Below are 19101 nucleotides of genomic sequence, written 5' to 3'. Positions count from 1 at the left end.
TGACAGGAAGAGCCAAACAGCAATCCTGGCTCAGTACTGCTGAGATCCCATTTCAAGGGATGGATTGCCAGTAATTCCACATTTTGATAGTGAATAATCAATGTTTACTGATTCATCAAATAAAGAAACTTTAGCAATTGTCAGGTATTCAGCCTGAATTATTCCATTCACAAGTCATAAATCCATATAACCCAATATATGAGGTATCAGGTTTTCCATACAAGCATTTGGAAAAAAACATATTACAAGATTACTTGTATGGTTTTGGTGATAAACATTTATCTTGAATTTGTCTTCTTCTCTAGTACCTTTCAGTAACAAATCAGTCAGGAAAACTGTAACTCTGGGACATATCAAAAGCCCAGTTCTTTGGGGAGCAGGTACCACACAGCACACACTGACTGATCTTTCATCAGGAAAACCTCTCCTTGTATCCATCCGTTCCATCATCACTCACCAGATGTTTATGGATGCACAGACACCGCAGTTTAAGCCGCTCCTACAGCACATGCTTTGTGTTTATCAGTCGCTGGTGTTATGTACACGTCCACCTTGCAGCGGTTCCTGGTGCTGGGAGAGCCCGAGTGGGAAGGACAGGGAATACCCATTGCCCCACATCCTTCCAGCACACACAGGGACAGGGCACACGTTCCCTGCTCTCTGACTCTGCTCTCCCTTACAATGAGCATGTTTTACATAAAGCGGTCACCTCTTACCCTCGTGACCTATCTGTGACAGCAAAACCCAAACTAATTTTTTTTTAAAGAAGCAGAAAACACTAGTGGGTGTTACAGGAGGTGCCATCCTGCCAAATGCTTGTCTGATACCCAGCACAGTTCCCAGGATGCAGGGCAGCTCCCTGTGCTCCCTGCCTTGCTTCACAACCCAAGAAATGCTCTCCATGAGACTGAGCGAGGCACTGGAGGTGCCACTAAAAGTGCCATGTGCTGCCACCTGCGCCCTTCTCAAATGAAGGAGCTGGTTCCATGAAAACCTTCATGCCAATCTAACCAGCACAACAAAAAAAAGAAAATGGGAGTGAGTAAAGGCGATTAGCTAATTAGTGATTAAATAAAGCAGTGGCCTGTCACTGGCAGGGAGTCTGCAGGGGTGCCACTGCTTTGATCCCGGTCTCAGGTGGTGACAGCACAGCCAGGCCCTCGGGCACCCTGTGGCTGGCTGGTGGCCCTGCCTGGCCTGCTGGCCCCGAGGGATGTCCATCACACCAAAAGGAGCAGCACATGGGCCGGGCACCCTGCGGGCAGGCTGCTGGCAGCCAGCGCTGCTCGGGAGGGAACCCCACCGCTTGCCAAAGGCTTGCTTGTTCAGAATCCCTCGCCGAAATTTCGCTGAGTGTTTGGAAAGTATTTGCTCCAGACCCAGGGTGTGCAGCCGGCTCCTTGCTGCACGCCCTGGGAACGAAGCTACGCGACTTTCTTAATCCCCGGCCTCCCCTGGGTTCAAATGCTCCAGCCCCTGGACCCTTGCTGCTCTCACACCGCTCACAGCCCCGCGAGTTCATTAATGTTAATTAATGACTGCTGTGTTTCATATTAAAATCACCAGCTCTGAGCTCTGAGACACAAAGAACTTTCCATAAATCAACTGCTTCAAAGCAATTGTCTCTACAGGCGCGCTCGCTCTCGGCTCCAGTTGCAGGATAATTGTGCATATTACCCCTTGGGGAAGAGGGGCATTTACCTTGGGGGATGACTGCACCCCTGGAGAGCTACCTGTCAGTTCCTAATGGGTTACTTGGCCTCTCAACAAATTATACAAAATTACACCCTGGTTAGCAAAGAGAAGTGATCCAGAAACCCATAGCGAGACACATAAGAAATGTCTGACAGGCAAGAGAGACCACACCGTGGGTGCACATACCAAAAGCCTTACCAGCTCTAGAAGATTAATCAGTATTGCTCATTTCATATAGTCTTGGATTATCCCACTAAGTATATTTTACACTCAATATATTATTTTACTGCTATGCCTCCAAGGGAGTGCTAGTTTTTAAAAAAATAAAGGAAATATTTCAAATAGAATAAACAGCTCTTCCCAGATTTTGACATTTATTTACACTGAAAACTAAAATGCAATTGCAAATCCAATGCCTGATCTTTGCCGTTCTTCCTCAGGCAAAATTCCTCCCGGAGGCAGCAGGAGTTTTATCTCAGTCACAGACTCTTGGGTTGCAACTTTACCTGAAAAAAGTTTGTTTCTCTGTTCCTCCAGGACTTCTGTGCCCATTCACACACATTACCCATGGGCCAGGCTTCCCAACTGCTTAACACCCATCTCAAGGTCTCCTTGTGGACAACCCAGCCATGCTGTGGACCCCAAGGGCAGGAACATTGGGGTGGTTTTGGGATGGGAGGGGAGAGTGGTTCCTACAGCTGAGCTGGGCACATCTGGGGCTGTGGTGAGAGCAATAAAGTCAGAGCTGGTTTCTCCCACCTGTCACTCCCTCCACATCTCACCTCACTGTATTAATCACTAAGGGTTTATAAACGGCACTCACTGGAGGCAGGTGGGATTTTAAGGACCCTGCATCATGCAGTTTACAGCGCATCCCCTCCCCAGAGACCTTCTACAGCTGCTCCCCACTGAGTTAAACAAACGTGGGACCACCAGTCTTTCACAGCCAACTGTGCAACTTACTCAGATCAGTGGCACTTCCACGTGTGTTCCAGGAGATAGTTTGGGCTTGAAGGTTTTTGAACAGGTTTACTTTATCTCATGGAAGCTTAAAACATTTTATCTGAACATAGGGACAAACAAACTCCTTAACAGATGGGAATAGTTCCCATAGTAATAGTAATTAAGCACACTCAGCACATGTTGGCTCCTAAAGAAAATTGTTTTGAAGAGATAAGGCACTCTATAAATTGAGGTTTGTGGTCAACCAAAAATCTGCCATTTCATCTTTTGCTCACAAGGCTAATCTCATGAATTGGTACATGAAAAATGAAGATACAAGGAGCATTACATGATTTACAAAATTATCAGATTGAGGGGCTTTTTAAGCTTCCATGCTTGTGTTCTTTCATTTTTCTGTGGTTGGCTAAGATTCAACAGGCAAGTAAATCTACTGCTTTTTGATCTGAAATTGCCTTTCTGTGCTTGCCTTGCTTCTAATTCCAGTAAGGCACATCAGCAGAAAAATGAAGCAGCTTTTCTCTACCATGGCTTTTCCAAGGAAGCCAGGCCTTGGGTTTCCTCATATTTATGAACACATCATTGCTAACCCTTTGTCGTGTCCAAGACAGCCTGGATTCTCTGGTGACCACCTTCAGCCAGACCAAACGTGCTGAGGCAGTAAGACAATAATTGCAAAGCAGCGAGCAGGCACAGCTTACCATGGCTCCTTCGCTCTTACTCTGGGCGACTTCCCGCTGCAGCCGAGCCACAGACAGCTTCTCCCTGAGGAAAGAAAAGCCTGTGAATAGCAGTTCATTCCCCACTGGCTTCCCCATCGGGGCAGCATTCCTGCACATGGCTGGGGTAACCCCCGGCAGCTCCCCGTGCTCCCCCGCAGTATTCCGTGGCTGTGTTTCTGTTTCATTTTGTGGCAGTTTGACAGAGCTGTCAATAAATCAGCTGAATCCAAACATCATTTGCTTCATTCAAACAACAAAGCAGCTCATCATGCCGGTGATATGGAAACAGACTGCAAATCAGATTGTGTTATTTATTTTCCTATAGACCTGCACATCAGCTTTATTCTGCACCGCATTAACACATGTCAGAAGGCTGTTGCATCATCAATAAATATATGCATAAAATTGAAATTAAAACCATCTATTCTATATATAAACACACTGTGATGCGTTTTTCAACTATTGAATTATTAGATTTTTTTTTAATTAGCCTTTTTTCATATAAAACCCTTACACAAATGTTTGGCTCAACTCAACTAATAATTAATTTGTTTAATTAAGGATTTGGCAACCACAACACATTTTCAAGTACACTGAAAATTTGTAAGAAAGGAATGAAAAGTAGTGATTAGCATACACAGAAAAGGAAAGATAATTTCCAATTGTATGGCCTGGGGAAAGTCCATCCCCCAAAAACCTTCAAAGGTGCCAAGCCAGGGCAGAAGTAGGACCCAGGCTCTGAAAATGTTCCTATCATTGACTGGGTCACTCCAGCATGGAAAACTAACTGCTCTGTGGTATTTTAATCACAAACTTGCAGGAAAAATAAAGCAGCCTTTAAACTATTTCTCAGGAACCATTGCTGATGAGGAAAATCTGGATGTGCCTGCCCAATTCCTGTGGAATGACAGAGCTCCTGTCACTCAGCCACAGCTCAGCTTACGCCTGGATCACTGCACCAGTCCCCCCTCTCCATTTCAGCAGAAGATGTGGTGTTTAAGCTGAGTCTCTGTACTGGTCACCTGTCCCCACGTGCTCGCCCCACCTCTCAGCATTCCCCATGCAGCCAACAATTGTGGGTATCAGATTAGCAAACAGGGATGAGGCTGAAACCAGTGAATACCAGCAAAAGTTGAAGATGATACAGCCACAGCCCTGTAGAAATTGTGTTTGTGTTCTCCAGCATGATATCAAGACCTTCTCTGGCACATATGAAAAATTACGGGAAATTGAGAAGTGGCGTTAGCCCAGTATTGAGGGCCTTAACACAGGTGTCCTAAATGCATCTTCTAAAAGACACATACCTTACTTGCTCAGATACTATCACAGGCAAATTATAAAACTGGTTAATCCTATTTTAAGGATTTAGTTCATCTGCTGGAAATAGCCCCTCGCATTTTTGCACTGCTTCAGTGCCCTAATATGTTCTAGTGGAAAAAGCAAGTATTCCCTTTGAGGAGGTTTTGACCTTTTAATTGCAAAACAAATGCCTGAAGATATTTTATGAGAAAATATGTGGGGGGTGGGGGCAGAATAAACAAACAACCCCCCCCACAAACCACTCCTCCATACACTTCCTGCCAGTGGTCTGGAGAGATTTAGCAATGCCTCCTACATCAGGAATACTCCTACTTCCCTCTCTCCATGTTAACTCCAACATGTAATCAGTTACATTTCTGGAATTTTATTAGAATAAATTTCACTCAAGTCCCATTCACAAAGAAGGCTCCTCCAACAATGCCAGGTGTTTCCTGTCTGGGTGAAGATCCTGGCTGATGTTCCCAAAGGGTTTTCCTAGCAATTTTCCCAGTGAGGGACAGCAAAGACTGGCATTCTCAAACTTTGTTTATAGCAGTGCTGCTGTCAGGAACAGAACCACTTTTCAATAGCAGAAAATGAAAAAGAAACCTGACTATCATGTAGGAGAGGGAAAAAAAGTGCCATAGTGGGTACAGAAGAACAATCTGTTCCAAGAGTGTCTACAAATAGTCATCTTTGAGGCAAACAAACTTTGTGCTCCTGCTTCCTCCCTCCCACCTGCATCCCCCAGGTGAAGGAGCTGTGGACTCACAGCCAGACCATGCTGATGGTTACCTTCCTCTGGGCAGGACATGTGGCAGAAGCTCAGTGTGCCTGTGGACCACAGGCACCCCTGGGACTGTTCCAGGGAGCTCTGTCAGGGATGCACTTGGCCCACTGCCCGTGGTGAGCCATTTCCCACCAGCGCTACACAAACACACCCGTGCGAAGGGCAAGGAACGTGCTCAGACTCCCTGTACAAGCCAACAGCATTTAAAACTGGTTTGCAGTGTTGGAAGCTTTCATATGAGATACATGACAGGAGAGAAACAAGGATCTTCATTTCTAAGGATGACCAAAGAAACCCTCTGGCTATTAGCCACCCTCTCAGTCAGTTCTGATTAAAGCAGCACCTTCAGTGACTACTCTCAGCCCCCATTTTTAGCATGGTGTTACAACTGAATAAACATTTTACTACGATTGAGCTGCAAAAATAATAAGCTTTTAGCTGCTTTAGCCTTTCAGATGTTCCAAATATAAAGAACATTTTACATGCAGCGTCAAAGTTAATCTCATTTTTTAATCTTTGCTTTTAAATATGAGAAAACAGTAGCATCACTTTGTTGCTGTATGGTTTTATTTATTTTTAATCAAGCATGTTTCATTCCTATAGCATGATTAATTAACAAAGTTAATTAGCAACTACAGCCAACCTGCAAGGAAACAAAATCTTCTCTGGGGATTTAAAAAATTAGAACATGTTCATTGAGAAGGTCTCATGTTCTCTTTTGAAAAACCTCCAAATGATAAAAGGTTTACAAAGATTCTCTATGGAAGCACAGTTTATGCTCTCAGGTTTGAATATCTGTATTGTAAGTCACAAAATTCCCAGCCAAGGACTTTGTAAAGAAATAACTAAAGAAGCCAAACAAGGATTCAGTTATACCCTTTCCAGATGGAACCAAGCACACAAGTAGTCAGTGTGTGGATGGAAGAAAGATACATTTCAAATCTCAGTATCACTCGTAGATATTGCTGTAGCTTGTTCTAAAAAACAGTTTGAGGAAAGCCCATTCAGTCCAAGAAAAACATAAATGTGCTAAATAATTTTGCATATTCAGAGCTCTCCTTAGACTAAAATTTCTCCTTCATTCTCTTTTCCCATCAGGTTCGACTCATTCAACTGCCAGACAAGAGAAACCCTGCGTCAGGTGACAGTAACAGCTCAGGGCTGCCCCAGAGAACTGCACTGCTGGAGCTTCTCCCCATCCACAAGGACAGAGGCAGGGAAGCCAATTCAGCCACAAGCCCTTACCTATCCCCTAGTTCTGAACAAATGCTGATGCTCTTCCTGATGTGGTAACACATCTCAGAGCAAGTGCCACAGTAAAAGCTACACTGGGTACATGAAAGGCTCCATTTTTCTCAGTTGTTCTTTTTGTATTGCTGCTTTACATAGATACAACAAACCCAAAAACTCTAGCAGTGTACTTCAGCTTCCCAAACTTTGATCTTCATTTTTATTTGGACACCTCAGATTCAGAAACTGTCAGATATAGGGCATCTCCATCTAACAAAGAAAGATATTACATAAATAAGCTTCTGTATCAAGTTAAATTGTGCTGACATATATCCATTTTCCAAGACCTGAGCCATACAGAATCTGTGGTATTTTCAGTGGTAAATAGTATTTTACCATTTTAATGATGAAAAGTAATTTTATCTTTAATGAAGAACACAGTCAAGACTCAACAAGAATGGGAAATAGCTTAGAAACATCATCTGAAACTCAAGTTAATGCTTCAGCAAACCTTAAGCCACATGATCCCCTGGAAGGAGAAGGGCTCCGTCCACCCTGACACTATCCTTTCCTGTCCTGCTCAGCCCCACAGCCTGCCAGCATGCACTGACAGCTCTAACACTTTCAACATAAGTCAACATTGACAGAGATTTCAAACTCTTCCCAGTTTCTAACTATTGCTTCTCTACACAACAAAATTCAATAGGTATGAAGCTCCCAAGTTACTCATTCATTTCTCTACCCACCTTTTTTTATTCATGAACAAGAGCATACTTTCTTCACGTTTCATCCTGTCTTGGAATTTGTCACTCTGAAGCAATTTCATTTAGAAGTGATCAGCCCTGCACCACAAAGTGAAGCCTAGCTTTCCTTGTCATTTTATAACTTTCACTGTTTGAAAAGTCATAAAATCAGCACTGACAAAGTCAGGCTTTGAAAGTACAATGAATATTTGTTTTATTGTTGGTGGTTGTGGCCAAGCTAGGTGGCCAAGCTATATTCCAGTCCTTCCATGCCTTCGGGAGGTTATTTTGGACCAGAAAAATCCCAACCAAGTTTCCATTCTACACTACTGCTGTGAGATTCAGAAGGCGAATAGTTTGTTCTTGTGGAGAAAAAGCAAACAGAAGACTGATAGAGACTCAGAACCCGAATTTGCAAGGCCTCTCAAATCTCCTTTTGCCTTGGAACCACTCCTTGTCTACTACCTACCAAAATTACTTCTCCTTGACTTTTTTCCCCCTATATCATTACTTGTAGCCACAGATTTGTTTTTCCAATGAACCAGAAAAAAACACAACTAAACCCCACCAAACATGGATTAAACACAGCACGGTGCTGACAACTGACCCAGGGGCAGGGTGCTAGTTTGTGCCTGGATTCCCTCATTTCTTGGCTTTCCAGGGAGGTTCCCATTTGAGTGCTGACCAGGCTTGACCCCATCGAGTGGATGAGATGTGACAGGGGAAGAGCCGAGGGTGGAATGGCTGCAGTGAACTCATGCGCCTCTTTCAGCTCCGATTGCGGGCACTGCGCTCGGCGAGTCTCCTTCCCCCGACCGCCACGTACAGAGCTCGCTGCTCCATAAACGTCAGAGCATTGTGGAGCTGGGCTTTCAGAGCCTCAGTGCCCCAGCCAGGCCTGGCAATAAAGGAGTCAAGGAGTCATCCCAAACAAAAAAATATTCATTGCAAATTTAAAGCTGAGAGAAGTACGGGCTTTATTTAAGCACTTTTACAATAATTGCAAGGACTGGAGTTACAATAACTGAAGTACTAATGCTGTCAGGCAGAAGCAGAAAAGATAGGATGAGCCACCAGCGAGGAGCAGCTCCTATTCACTGTTAAATTATTGGTAATAAAAGATAAGCCTACAGAAAATATCATTTACATTAAACTTCTCCTCTGTAAGACATGATTCTGCCAAATCCAGACAAGTGAAACAGGTAGTAACTTACTTAAACTGTATTTTCTTTGGCTGACACTAACAGCAAGGAAAAAGAAAATTATAACTATAATCTAAAATAAAGATCAGCAATCCTCATGGGCTCCTCACCAATTTCCAGTGGATTTTCATGTACATTAATCTGAAGAAGTTCAAAGACAACCACCTAGTTACTTTCCAGAAGCATCCAAATAAGACACCAAATACAAAAGAAATGGAAGTGAAAGAAAAAGAAAATAAATACAAAATGTCATGGAAGAAATCACAGGAGAGGACAGGTGAGAAAGGAGGAGAGAAAGAGAGGAATATCATGAGGGCAGAGCCTTTGTTATAAAAGCAAAAACATCGTTTTTGGATAAAATGTGGGACAGTTATGGTAAAGAAATTAGAAAGTTTATCAGGAGTCCATGGCAGATTATCCCTAAATTGTTTCCATGACCAATTACTCTCCCAGCATGGGCACAGCAGCTGAGGTTGGCCTGGCACCTGAGCAGGGTAATTCCCCTCCTCTGAGCACCAATGCATTTCCAACAGAAGCATCCTCTCCCACACTGGCAATCTGTATTATTTCATTGATATTTATTATTGTCAGCACTGAAATTATGAGTGCAAGGCTGCACACTTTAATAATTCATTGCTATTTCAGACAACATTTTAAATACATCCATTTATATATAAATATATATATTTATTTATCTATTAATGTTGGAGTGTCTTCTTCCATTATTAGCACTGACTCCACAATACTGCCCACCTTTTAAATTTTGTACCTATTTAGGAAAAAAAAAACCTCATCATTAAGGAGGTCTAGACCCAAAGTATAAAATGTTGGGTTTTTTCTTTTGAATATTGGAATGGTTTTTAACTTTGCTGATGCTGAAAAACCATCAAGGGAAGAGCAAAAACTTTATAAATAACTTTATAAATAACTTTCATTAGTAACTGCAAAATAATTAGAATGACAAGAAATAGACAAGAAAGACATGGGGGTGGTATCAACCATCACAATAAATGCAATTTCTTGACTAAGAATAAAATTGGAAGAAAAAGTGATTTTTTCGCCCATTATGCACATATTCAGTTAGAGGATAAAAGATTAATGTCTGTGTGATACAATGCCAAATTATTGAGATAATTATGAATTATACTAAGCAATCATTTTACAAATCTCCTGGAACATCTCACTTTATGACCATTATTCATGAGATTATGCATTCAACTGCAATCTTTTTTCAGATGTATTCCTCTGAAGCCTTTCTTTTGGTCTGATGACCAAAGATGAAAATGAGTTTTCTAGAAAAGCAAAAATGGAGTGAAAACCCCACACTTTTCTAACCATCTCTAAAGTCTGCAGAGAGTAGTGAGAAATACTTACAGACTTCTTTTAATAAACAGCCCAAACACAGAGCAATAAATTGCAGCAGGCAAGGGAGTTACTGGCTGTAAACTTGAATGCAACCCTCTCAAGTATGAAACATCAAAACCTAAGTGCCAAGAAACACCAAGTAAACAGCACCAGAACACTGAGCTCTGAAATACATGTAAAGTACAAGTTTTCACATTATAAATTAAATAGTCCATGCATTATGTAAATGTTGCATTTATCAGAAAACAAAGTTTTAGCAGGGCCAAATTCTGCATGGATTTGCTCCCTGTTTAAACCTTTTTATACAATATATCCCAGTGAAAATACTAAAATTCACTGCTAAAAATAAAAACACTGGATCCATCACACAAAATTTGTTATTATTAAAAGAGGCACATTAACTATAAACCTTATTATTTCTGTTCTGAAATCCACACCTTAAAGTATAGTGCAAAAGCAATTTGACAAATTCACTGCTGTAGTTTGGAATTTTTTGACATAAGTGACTGATTTATCAATTTTGATGTTGCATTAACAGTAATGTTTATATTTAATGCTGTATTATTTCTGCCAATAAGTTGCAATCCAAGAAGCATACATTGGGAACTTGTACAATTAGGCAAGCTGCCAAGTTCTCAAAGAATTATCATCGTTGAAAACTTCAGTGTTATAAAAGGATAAAAAGAAGGAAAGGAGTAATAAAAGTCAATATGGAAATTTAATTCAGCAAAAGAAAATTTTACATCACAATATAGGCAGGTGCTGCACAGAGATGCCCATTCTTTACTAAGAGAATTACTGCTTGCTCTTTCTGTCAGGTGCTACTTTTAAAAAATGTTATATACTAATGAAGGCATGTTTAATCAGAGCCCTTAAATGGTACCAAATTTCTCCCTGAAACTGTACCTCTGGTATGACTAATTCACTTTATCCTCCCTCAGCAGTATAGGGTCCAGGAGCTCCACTTCTTTAAGTGGGATGATAAGACCAAACAGGTTGCTCAAATCTCCCCAGTTTAGCTTGATATTGCAGCTGAGCTCAGAGTGGGTTAAGAAAGAGGCACAGGGTCATTGCTACATGAAAGTGTGGCCCATGGAGAGAGACAGCAGTGTAAGTCACCACCTTTTAATCCCTCTTACTCCCAACACACACAAACTGCCACTATTCATTTCACACACTCACAAGATGCTTTTTTTGGTCCTAATCCCTGAAAACACCTGCTCTCTTTGCTGGAAGTACCAAAGCTGGTGACACTGGGCTGTTCAGTAGAGCTGACATGGGCCTGGGGACACATCAGCCACCAACACAGGGAAGGTGCTGCTGAAGCAGATCTTGCTTCTAAATGAGCCAGATTTTTATTTCTGTGACTTGGTGACACTGAAAGCAAAAGCAGAGATATGAACGGAGAAGCTCTGCCTATAGAGCTATCAAATGATAATTTTCTTCAATGCACATTCAAGGAAGAAGAGACAGAGCAAGAACCAGATAGGAATCACTCTGTGTGAAGGCACCATTCCCATCTCTCCTGCCCTGAGCACATGGTTCAGCACTTCTGCTCTACTCCAGATTTCAAGGCAGCCTACAGCTGCAGGTCATGCACAGAATTCCTGCCACAGCAAGCAAAGCTGTTCCTCCTCAGTGCCATTGCTCTTAGCAGGGTCTTCCAGCTTGTGAGTGTGTAAATTCCCATCTCTCTGTTTGCTGTTCAGTTTTAATCTGGGTCAAGCCATTCTCTGGACTAGTTTGAGTCCCAGTTCTTGTGTTTCTGGTTAGGTTATGAATAATTTGCAGTATCAGATCCTTACAGCATACAGATTCATACCATTTTTATTGTATTGTTTACTTGTGTTAGTTTTGAGGTTCTTTTCTTTAGTAAATATTTAGAATCCAGAAGATATCTCATTCCTGCTATATGATGAATTCTTTGGTTTGTGACCCAAACCCCTTCAGCCATTTCTAGCAGAAGTGAATCATTGTTTTCACTGAGCCTGGATGCAAGACGACCTTGGAAAATGAAAAACAAAGGAAGAAACACGCAAACAAGGTTTTCTTTTTCTGAAGGACTTGGAAGTTGAGCTAACAAATTCCCCCAATCACTTTTCCTCATATATATTTTTTCTCTGGAGATTTGTCACATGGAGATGATGTGCTGTGGAAATTCTTTTGAAAGGAGATGCATTTCCCTAAGGGGTTTTTAATGAGAATTTATTGCTCATGAAAGATTCAGGATTGGCAGCACTTCAGTCTTCAGTTAATGATCTTTTGTTTATTAACATAAAATGCATCACACTTAACAGGAGTGTAACTTTCCCAACCAATGCATCAAAGCACGAAAGAATTCTCCTCCTTCCGTCTTATCCCCTGAGGCTGTCTGAGAGGGTGTGAGCTGAAATTTATATAGTTGTCCTCTATGAAAATGAAGTCAGAACTCTTGTTTCACATAAAGCTGAAAATCATGGAAACATTTTTTCATAACCAAAGTTACCCAGACATAAACTAACAGCAAGAAATGTCAGTACACTATTATGACTTCCCACAGCACCTATTCCTTCCACACAAACTTTTTACCAGAACCAGAAGGTATTTGCTTAGTCCTAATCCTAATCACTTTTACATTCTGTGGATAACATTCATGCAAAGTACTGATTCCACATCCTGCTAGTAAATTACTATCTTCAGAAAATCAACAAATTTGCAAAAAGTGATGAAGACTATAGGCAACTGGGTCTATAAACCAGAGATCTCAAAAACACCTAAGCCACCTCTTGTATATTTGAGGAAATCAAAAGGCAGAAATACATTTCTTCACCAAAAAAATCCAAAACCACACCAAACAAATAAACCACCCCCCCCAGAAAAAAAAAAAAAAAAAAAAGAAAAAGGATGAAGCCCACTGCTGAAGGAAAATGGGTATAAGACACAAACCCCAAATTCATTGTTTTGGATACTAAGCTCAACCAAACTTGTAGATCCTACTGCTTTCTTGCTTTCTTTATAACTAGTTTTCCTTTGGCTCTGCCCAAGAGATACACCCAGTTCTCATTTGTTTGTGAGAATGTTCAGAAATATTTTCCTCCCTGCTCTCTACAAAGCCTTTCACTTTTGCTCTTGCAGTTCAAAGAAGATAGCTGATTTTGCTTCATTACTGGTTGACCTCTTACCTCTGTTTTCCAATCCTTTGTTCCCAGATCATCACAACAATTCCCGGTATTCTTTGTAATCTCTTTTTAAAGGAAGGTGTGATGTGTTTCTATCCATCCAGAAAGCCCACAGCATGAGGACTTAGGGTTTTCTTAACAGGCTGCACTTGCTATGTCTTTTTTTCTCTCTGAGCTATATTTATTGCAAACTCTATAACCTTCCGGATGTCACTCATGTCCTGTTCTAACTGAACAGTGAAATGCCTTGTAAAAACCATGTGGATAAGAAACAAGACCAAAGTGATTTTTATGCTTTGCTCACTTTGCTCACAACCCCCTCTCTTGACGTGTTGATTTTTTTTTTGCATTTACACAATTGTTCAATTCTTAGATATTCTGGTACAAATCGCTAACAAATCTGCAATGACCTTCCACCCACAGAGAAAATACAAAAAAGGATCAAACCTGGTCAGAAATAGTCCTTTACTGAATAAATTGTTTTCTTTTTATTTTTTCTTGTAATCTCATTTTGCACCCTCAAGAACACTGTTCTGGAAGACCCAGAAATACCACTCAGTCAGGGAGACAGGTTTCTGCTGGGAACTGTCTCCATTTTAAGGCCAAAGGACCCAAAACTCAGATCAGGCCCCTGGAGTAGTGTTTTCTGTTGTAACCCATCCCTGCTCTTCTCTGTCAACCCACCTGAGATACAAGAGAATTTCTTCTCACATCAATTTACAGAAAATCAAATAATCTGAACAGGGAGATTACACTTTTGGGTACAGCACTTTTGATACAGCCCCTGCAGGTGCCTTCCAATAGGATTCTCAGCAACAGACAGATGAAATAAATGAAAGAATTAATTTCTGAGAGCATTTCTTAAATGTCTACATCAAACATATTAAAGATTTACCAACAGACAATAATTGCCACTTTGTTTTCTGTTTCAGGAAAGTGATCCTGTTTATTGAATGAAAAGATTTCGAAAGAGAGAGCAATCCAGACTTCCATATAAATTTCTGTATACTTGGGTAAGCCACAGTTTTGTGAAGAGAAAAACAGGTGACAGCTAATAAAAAGGATTATTTTTTTTTAATTTAAACTGATGCTGTAACACAAACCTCCTTGGAAAAAGTTATAAACTGGTTGACTTCCTGCAATCCTCTCCCACTAAGGAATGTGTTTCACTGTGCCTTAAGTAAAATAATGTTCTCTACACCACATCTCACCATGCCAAAAAGAAAACAAGCCATATGCTGAAAATCACTTTGAAGTATCCTTCAGTAACCCAATATACAAATTCATATTCATAAGCCTTACAGCAATAAAATCAGTTCCATGCTAATGATATAATTGTTTCTTCTATCATTCTGTCTATAAAAGAAGACTAGATAAAGTCAAAGGCAGCGGCCTCTGGCTGATTATGTGTTTTGACAAATTAGATGATTAACTGAAACCTCAAACCCAAGCTTTGCTGTCTCAGTAGACCTAGAAGGGGAGAAGAAAAGCTTTGCTTTTGAAAGGACATGGCTCTACAGGGACCTCAGCCCAGACTGAGAGCACTCCTCAAAAAGCAGTGTTTGTACTGAGCACACAGCCATGCACACAGCCTAATTCCAACAGAGAAATTACAGTTGTCACTTTAAATAATGGAAGCAGCATATGGCAATATATGCAAAATGCTTTCCAACATGTTCAAGTGGAGATGGAGAAACTAAGTTATCAATGACAATTTTACCACATAATATACCACTGTAGCATTTAACAACACTGAAAATGAAATCCAGACATATCAGTGGGGCAATGGCAGTATTTCTATATTTATGAAGCTGTTTAAATTCACATACAGTCAAATCACAACTAGGAATAAAACAGGGAAGACCGAATAGCAACAGGCACAAGATCCACTCGTGTTGTTCAAGTTGCTTTACTGAGCTCGGTTAGAAAACTCACCACGTGGAACCCTGAACTTGCCCCAATACATCTCCAGCCCTGCTCTCTGAATATTAAGTGACAAAACATTATCAGGAGAAAGGTCAGTACTGTTTGTCCTTCCAGTTAGTAGCTCAACAAAGCTGGGCCAGAACTGTTACTTAGAACTTCTTCAATTATTTGTGATGTTACTGAAAATGCAAAAGAGCGTGCTCTCATCCCTTTACAAGTAAACACAATCTAAAAAACAGCTTTCTGTTTAGAACCTGAATCAGGGAAGCAAACACCTTCAAGAAACCTGAGATGAACAAAACCCTCTTGGGACATTTTAAATCCTTTTCCCCAAAGACAGCAGCCAGCTCTGCTCTGCTCCGTGAATGAGGCCAAATAGCATCAACTTCAGTGGAAGTTGAACTTCAGCAAACAAAACAAGTAATTTAAAAGATACAGATGAATAAGGATTAAGATGTGTTAGTGTTAAGCATTTCCAAACATATTAAACTATATTAAGAAATACTAACTGTCTGAAGTATTAAAATGGAAATGCCTTCAGCAGTTCAACCAGACACTTAGGCAATTCCATATTTTTCCAGTTTCAGCAACAAATAACATGTTTTGAAATCATTTGATGTTTGAATAAAGCTCTTTGCCATTTTCCGCAGCAGATGCATTGGATCTGGGTAATGAGCTGTGCTCTGAAATAACTTATTACAGTCATCACCACAGCCAGCTACATCACCTTTGGCAGAAAACAAAATAAAAATCACACAGTGCTCACATAGCATCACACAATAGAAATGTATTACTTCATTTACAGAATCAGGAAAAGCTCCATTTCAAATCAAGGTATTGATTATTTCAGAATTTAATCCCACGTTCAAAAGCTGTAAAAAAAAAAAAGAAAATAAATCCAATATAGGGCATTTTCCAATTAAGTAAGTGACCCTAATCTTGATTTTAAGTTACTTTGCTATTAGAGATCATAAAGGAAAGCCACACTTTTAAGTATCCAGTTTATTAGAGTAGGAATTAAAACAGATATATATATAAAATAGGTAATTAATTTTGTAGGTACATATCCCAAATCATGACCATGCCTTTAGTACATAAGATCAAAACATCTGACAGAAAATTCATACATCAGTACTCTGAGGTTTTTCTGCTTAAACCTAAGCTTTACTTTAATTTCCTTACCTTATTTTAATAATAAAAAGTTCAGAATGAGGCTGCAACAAGCACCTACTTTAACATCCACCCCCAATAATCAGCAATTTTCTTAGAGAAGACCAACAGCAGCAAACTCCTCCATTCCCTGGGTTAATTAGCAAAATTGTAACTGTGGCTCTTCACAGTGATTTACAAGAGTGCAAAAAGAGCTGAGAGTACTTGTCTGTACAGAATATATGTTACTAACGGCCTAAGTTGTTATACAGGTGGTCAGAGCTGCTCTGAACTCAGGGGATCAATATTTCAGAGATGTTTGGGTTCACTTTCCTTCCCAAAAGTCCTCAAAGCAAAATAGAACTGCTTCTCCTTTTTCACCAGGCTGCAAGAACCAGCAGACTTTGATAAGCTAAGACACTTCCACGTTGACATATTTTCCTTAACAAGATATTGTCTTAATTAGTTTCATCTGTCATTTGGAGGTTACCTAGAAGACAAGTTAAGGATTTTTTTAGTGAAGCAGAAAAAGCCCATATGTTTTTAGGTTGCATATTATTCCCTGTTATAAAACCACTACCTGCTCATTACTGCACATCCCACAGAAACAGTTTTCAGAGCTGACACCGAAAGCTGTTATCATCTAATTTCACGTGCAAATGAAATGCTAGGACATTTTTCTGCACAAAATACCCACATATTCATCCCTTCAGCAAACATTTTTGGTGAGAAGGCATGACCCAGACACAGAGGTGTTGCTTTACCCTGCTGCTAGCTCTGGCCACAAAATAAAGCCAGCACCAGCCGCGCTCCCCTGGCCTCTGCCTGCCAAGCTCTTGGCATCAACACAACGTCCCAGTGTGTTAGATGGTAATAAAGGCACATGCTAAATTCAAAATTATTTTAATTAGCATACTGCTGCTTTTCTTCCCAGTCTCAGATAAAGATAAGGAAAGGATAGAAAAGGATGAACTCTCAAGGTACATGAGGTCTATCAACAGGTACTTCCCCCCAGCACTCTCTTGTGAAACCATTATGAAAAAATGTTCCTACACATAGACAGTGCTTCTGTATGCACCATAAAAACTATGGCTCTGTTTAAAAATCCTGAGCTTCCAGTTTCTCAGAGTTGCAAGTGACAGATAGAGAAAATTATTTATTTTTTAGATAGGTAGGGAATAATTTTTCTTTTCCCTATACACAGATCATGGCCTACACAGTTTCCCAAAGACATATTTTCTTTAAAAGCACTCATATTTTTGGAGCATTACCTGCAACAATACCAGTCAACTCCTCTTCTCATGATGTTTCTCAGCGCACACAAGTACCAATAGTCAAAAGTATTAATGAAGAAAAGTATTTAAAACCACTAGAACACGATGCCCATCATACCAAGCAGTAATTTAACACTTTAAACAGGCAGCCAGATGGCTGGTTTCAGTCAGCCCATATCCACTGACATGTATTTAATCAGCTGAGTTACCCCAGACAAACAACCAGCCCGGATTTCTAAGAGCAGGACAATGATGGAGCAGGATAACTGGAGCTGGAGATCAGCAGTGTTTAGAAATTACTTCAGGCTGGGCCTTGCCAGCCCCTGGCTCAGAGGCTCAGCCCCACTGCCTGGACCAGCAGGACGACTGAGGCACCTGCTGGAAGCCCCAGTGGCTGAGCAGGACCTGTGGGACATTCCTCCAGGGCTGGCCACAATCCCCAGATGGGCTTTTAATTCCAGTGGCGCTGCTCCAGGGCCTGCTGCCAGCCTGCCAGCCCAGAGCCCGAGCAGCAGCAGCCTCGGACACACAGCCCCTCTGCTGGGCCCAGCTGGCCAGCCAGAAACCACACACACAGAGATTTACTGCAAAGGGAGGGCAATAAAACGCTCTGCCTGCCACAAAGCAAAATTCCCTCCGACTCTTCATCTATTGATGTTCTCTTCAGCAGAGACCTCCAGCCACTGTAACATTCTGGCTGGAAATTTTCATTTAGGTTATAAATCTGCTCCTTCCTCAATGGTCAGAGGATTTTCCCAGGAATTCCCTGGCCAACCACCAAACAGTGCCACTAAAGGCCAGAGCCATGCTTTAACCTATTTAACTGTGCCCTCAATGCCCATCCCATCTATATCTGTATTAATTCCCTCCACATCCTCTCCTTCTGTATTTCCACAAACTTCTCTGCTTTTCACTTGGATTTTAACACTGCTGAAGTCAATGACTTCTCACCAGTTCTAATACATGTGTTTTGGTGCTGGTTCTCCTGAGCAAACTGATCCTGAAGCCAATGATTATGGATAGATCTATTCAGGAACATCTGTGTACTGTCCCTGGCCATCAGAGGACAAACCTGGGGGGAGCCAACACTGCAATCTCTGAAGTGGTTAAAGCAGCAGGATCAGACTGCAGAGAGCTGACAGAGCCCTTCCAACTATTTTACACAAAATGAAAAATATGTCATGAATTTTCACAAATTTCTCAAATATTACAACCTGAGTACTCAAATACTTATTTTTACCTCAGCACTCTACAGGAAATATGCAGTTTGAGCCAATAATAGAACCATGTTAACAACTCCCAGAACCAGCCCCAACTTTGAAACCACATGCCTTAAGCCTCACTGGAGAAAGAAATGAAGTCATTACCCATGCCAGCCACAAGAAACAATCTCATACTCAATGCTCACTGTTAAACATAGTATTACAACATAGTATAACATGCTCTAGTATTTACTGCCCTTTTGATGCTCTTCTATGCACAGAAGCACGTAACATTGCCTTTATTTTAAACTAGGCAAAATTTGAGAGCTTTCCTGAGAGGCAAAGATTTTGTTTCTCATTTCATTTTTAAAAGGAATTAAAAATCT

At 40.9% G+C, this 19101-nt stretch overlaps 1 protein-coding gene across 1 annotated transcript in view; it reads right to left on the bottom strand.

Moving 5' to 3' along the window:
- Positions 1-19101, bottom strand: part of NCKAP5 (NCK associated protein 5) — a 278701-nt gene that overhangs the window by 192683 nt on the left and 66917 nt on the right. Inside the window, exon 3 of the mRNA XM_088059072.1 lies at positions 3357-3416. Within this exon, the coding sequence (XP_087915198.1) occupies positions 3357-3416 (60 nt within the window). The remainder of the gene's footprint in view (positions 1-3356; positions 3417-19101) is intronic.

This window comes from Pseudopodoces humilis, chromosome 8 (genome assembly GCF_049639895.1).
Source record: "Pseudopodoces humilis isolate 2021_Gansu_Grassland_sample_001 chromosome 8, ASM4963989v1, whole genome shotgun sequence".
NCBI lineage: Eukaryota > Metazoa > Chordata > Aves > Passeriformes > Paridae > Pseudopodoces > Pseudopodoces humilis.
Note: the sequence above shows the minus strand (reverse complement) of the source record. Positions and strands in the feature narration are given on the sequence as shown.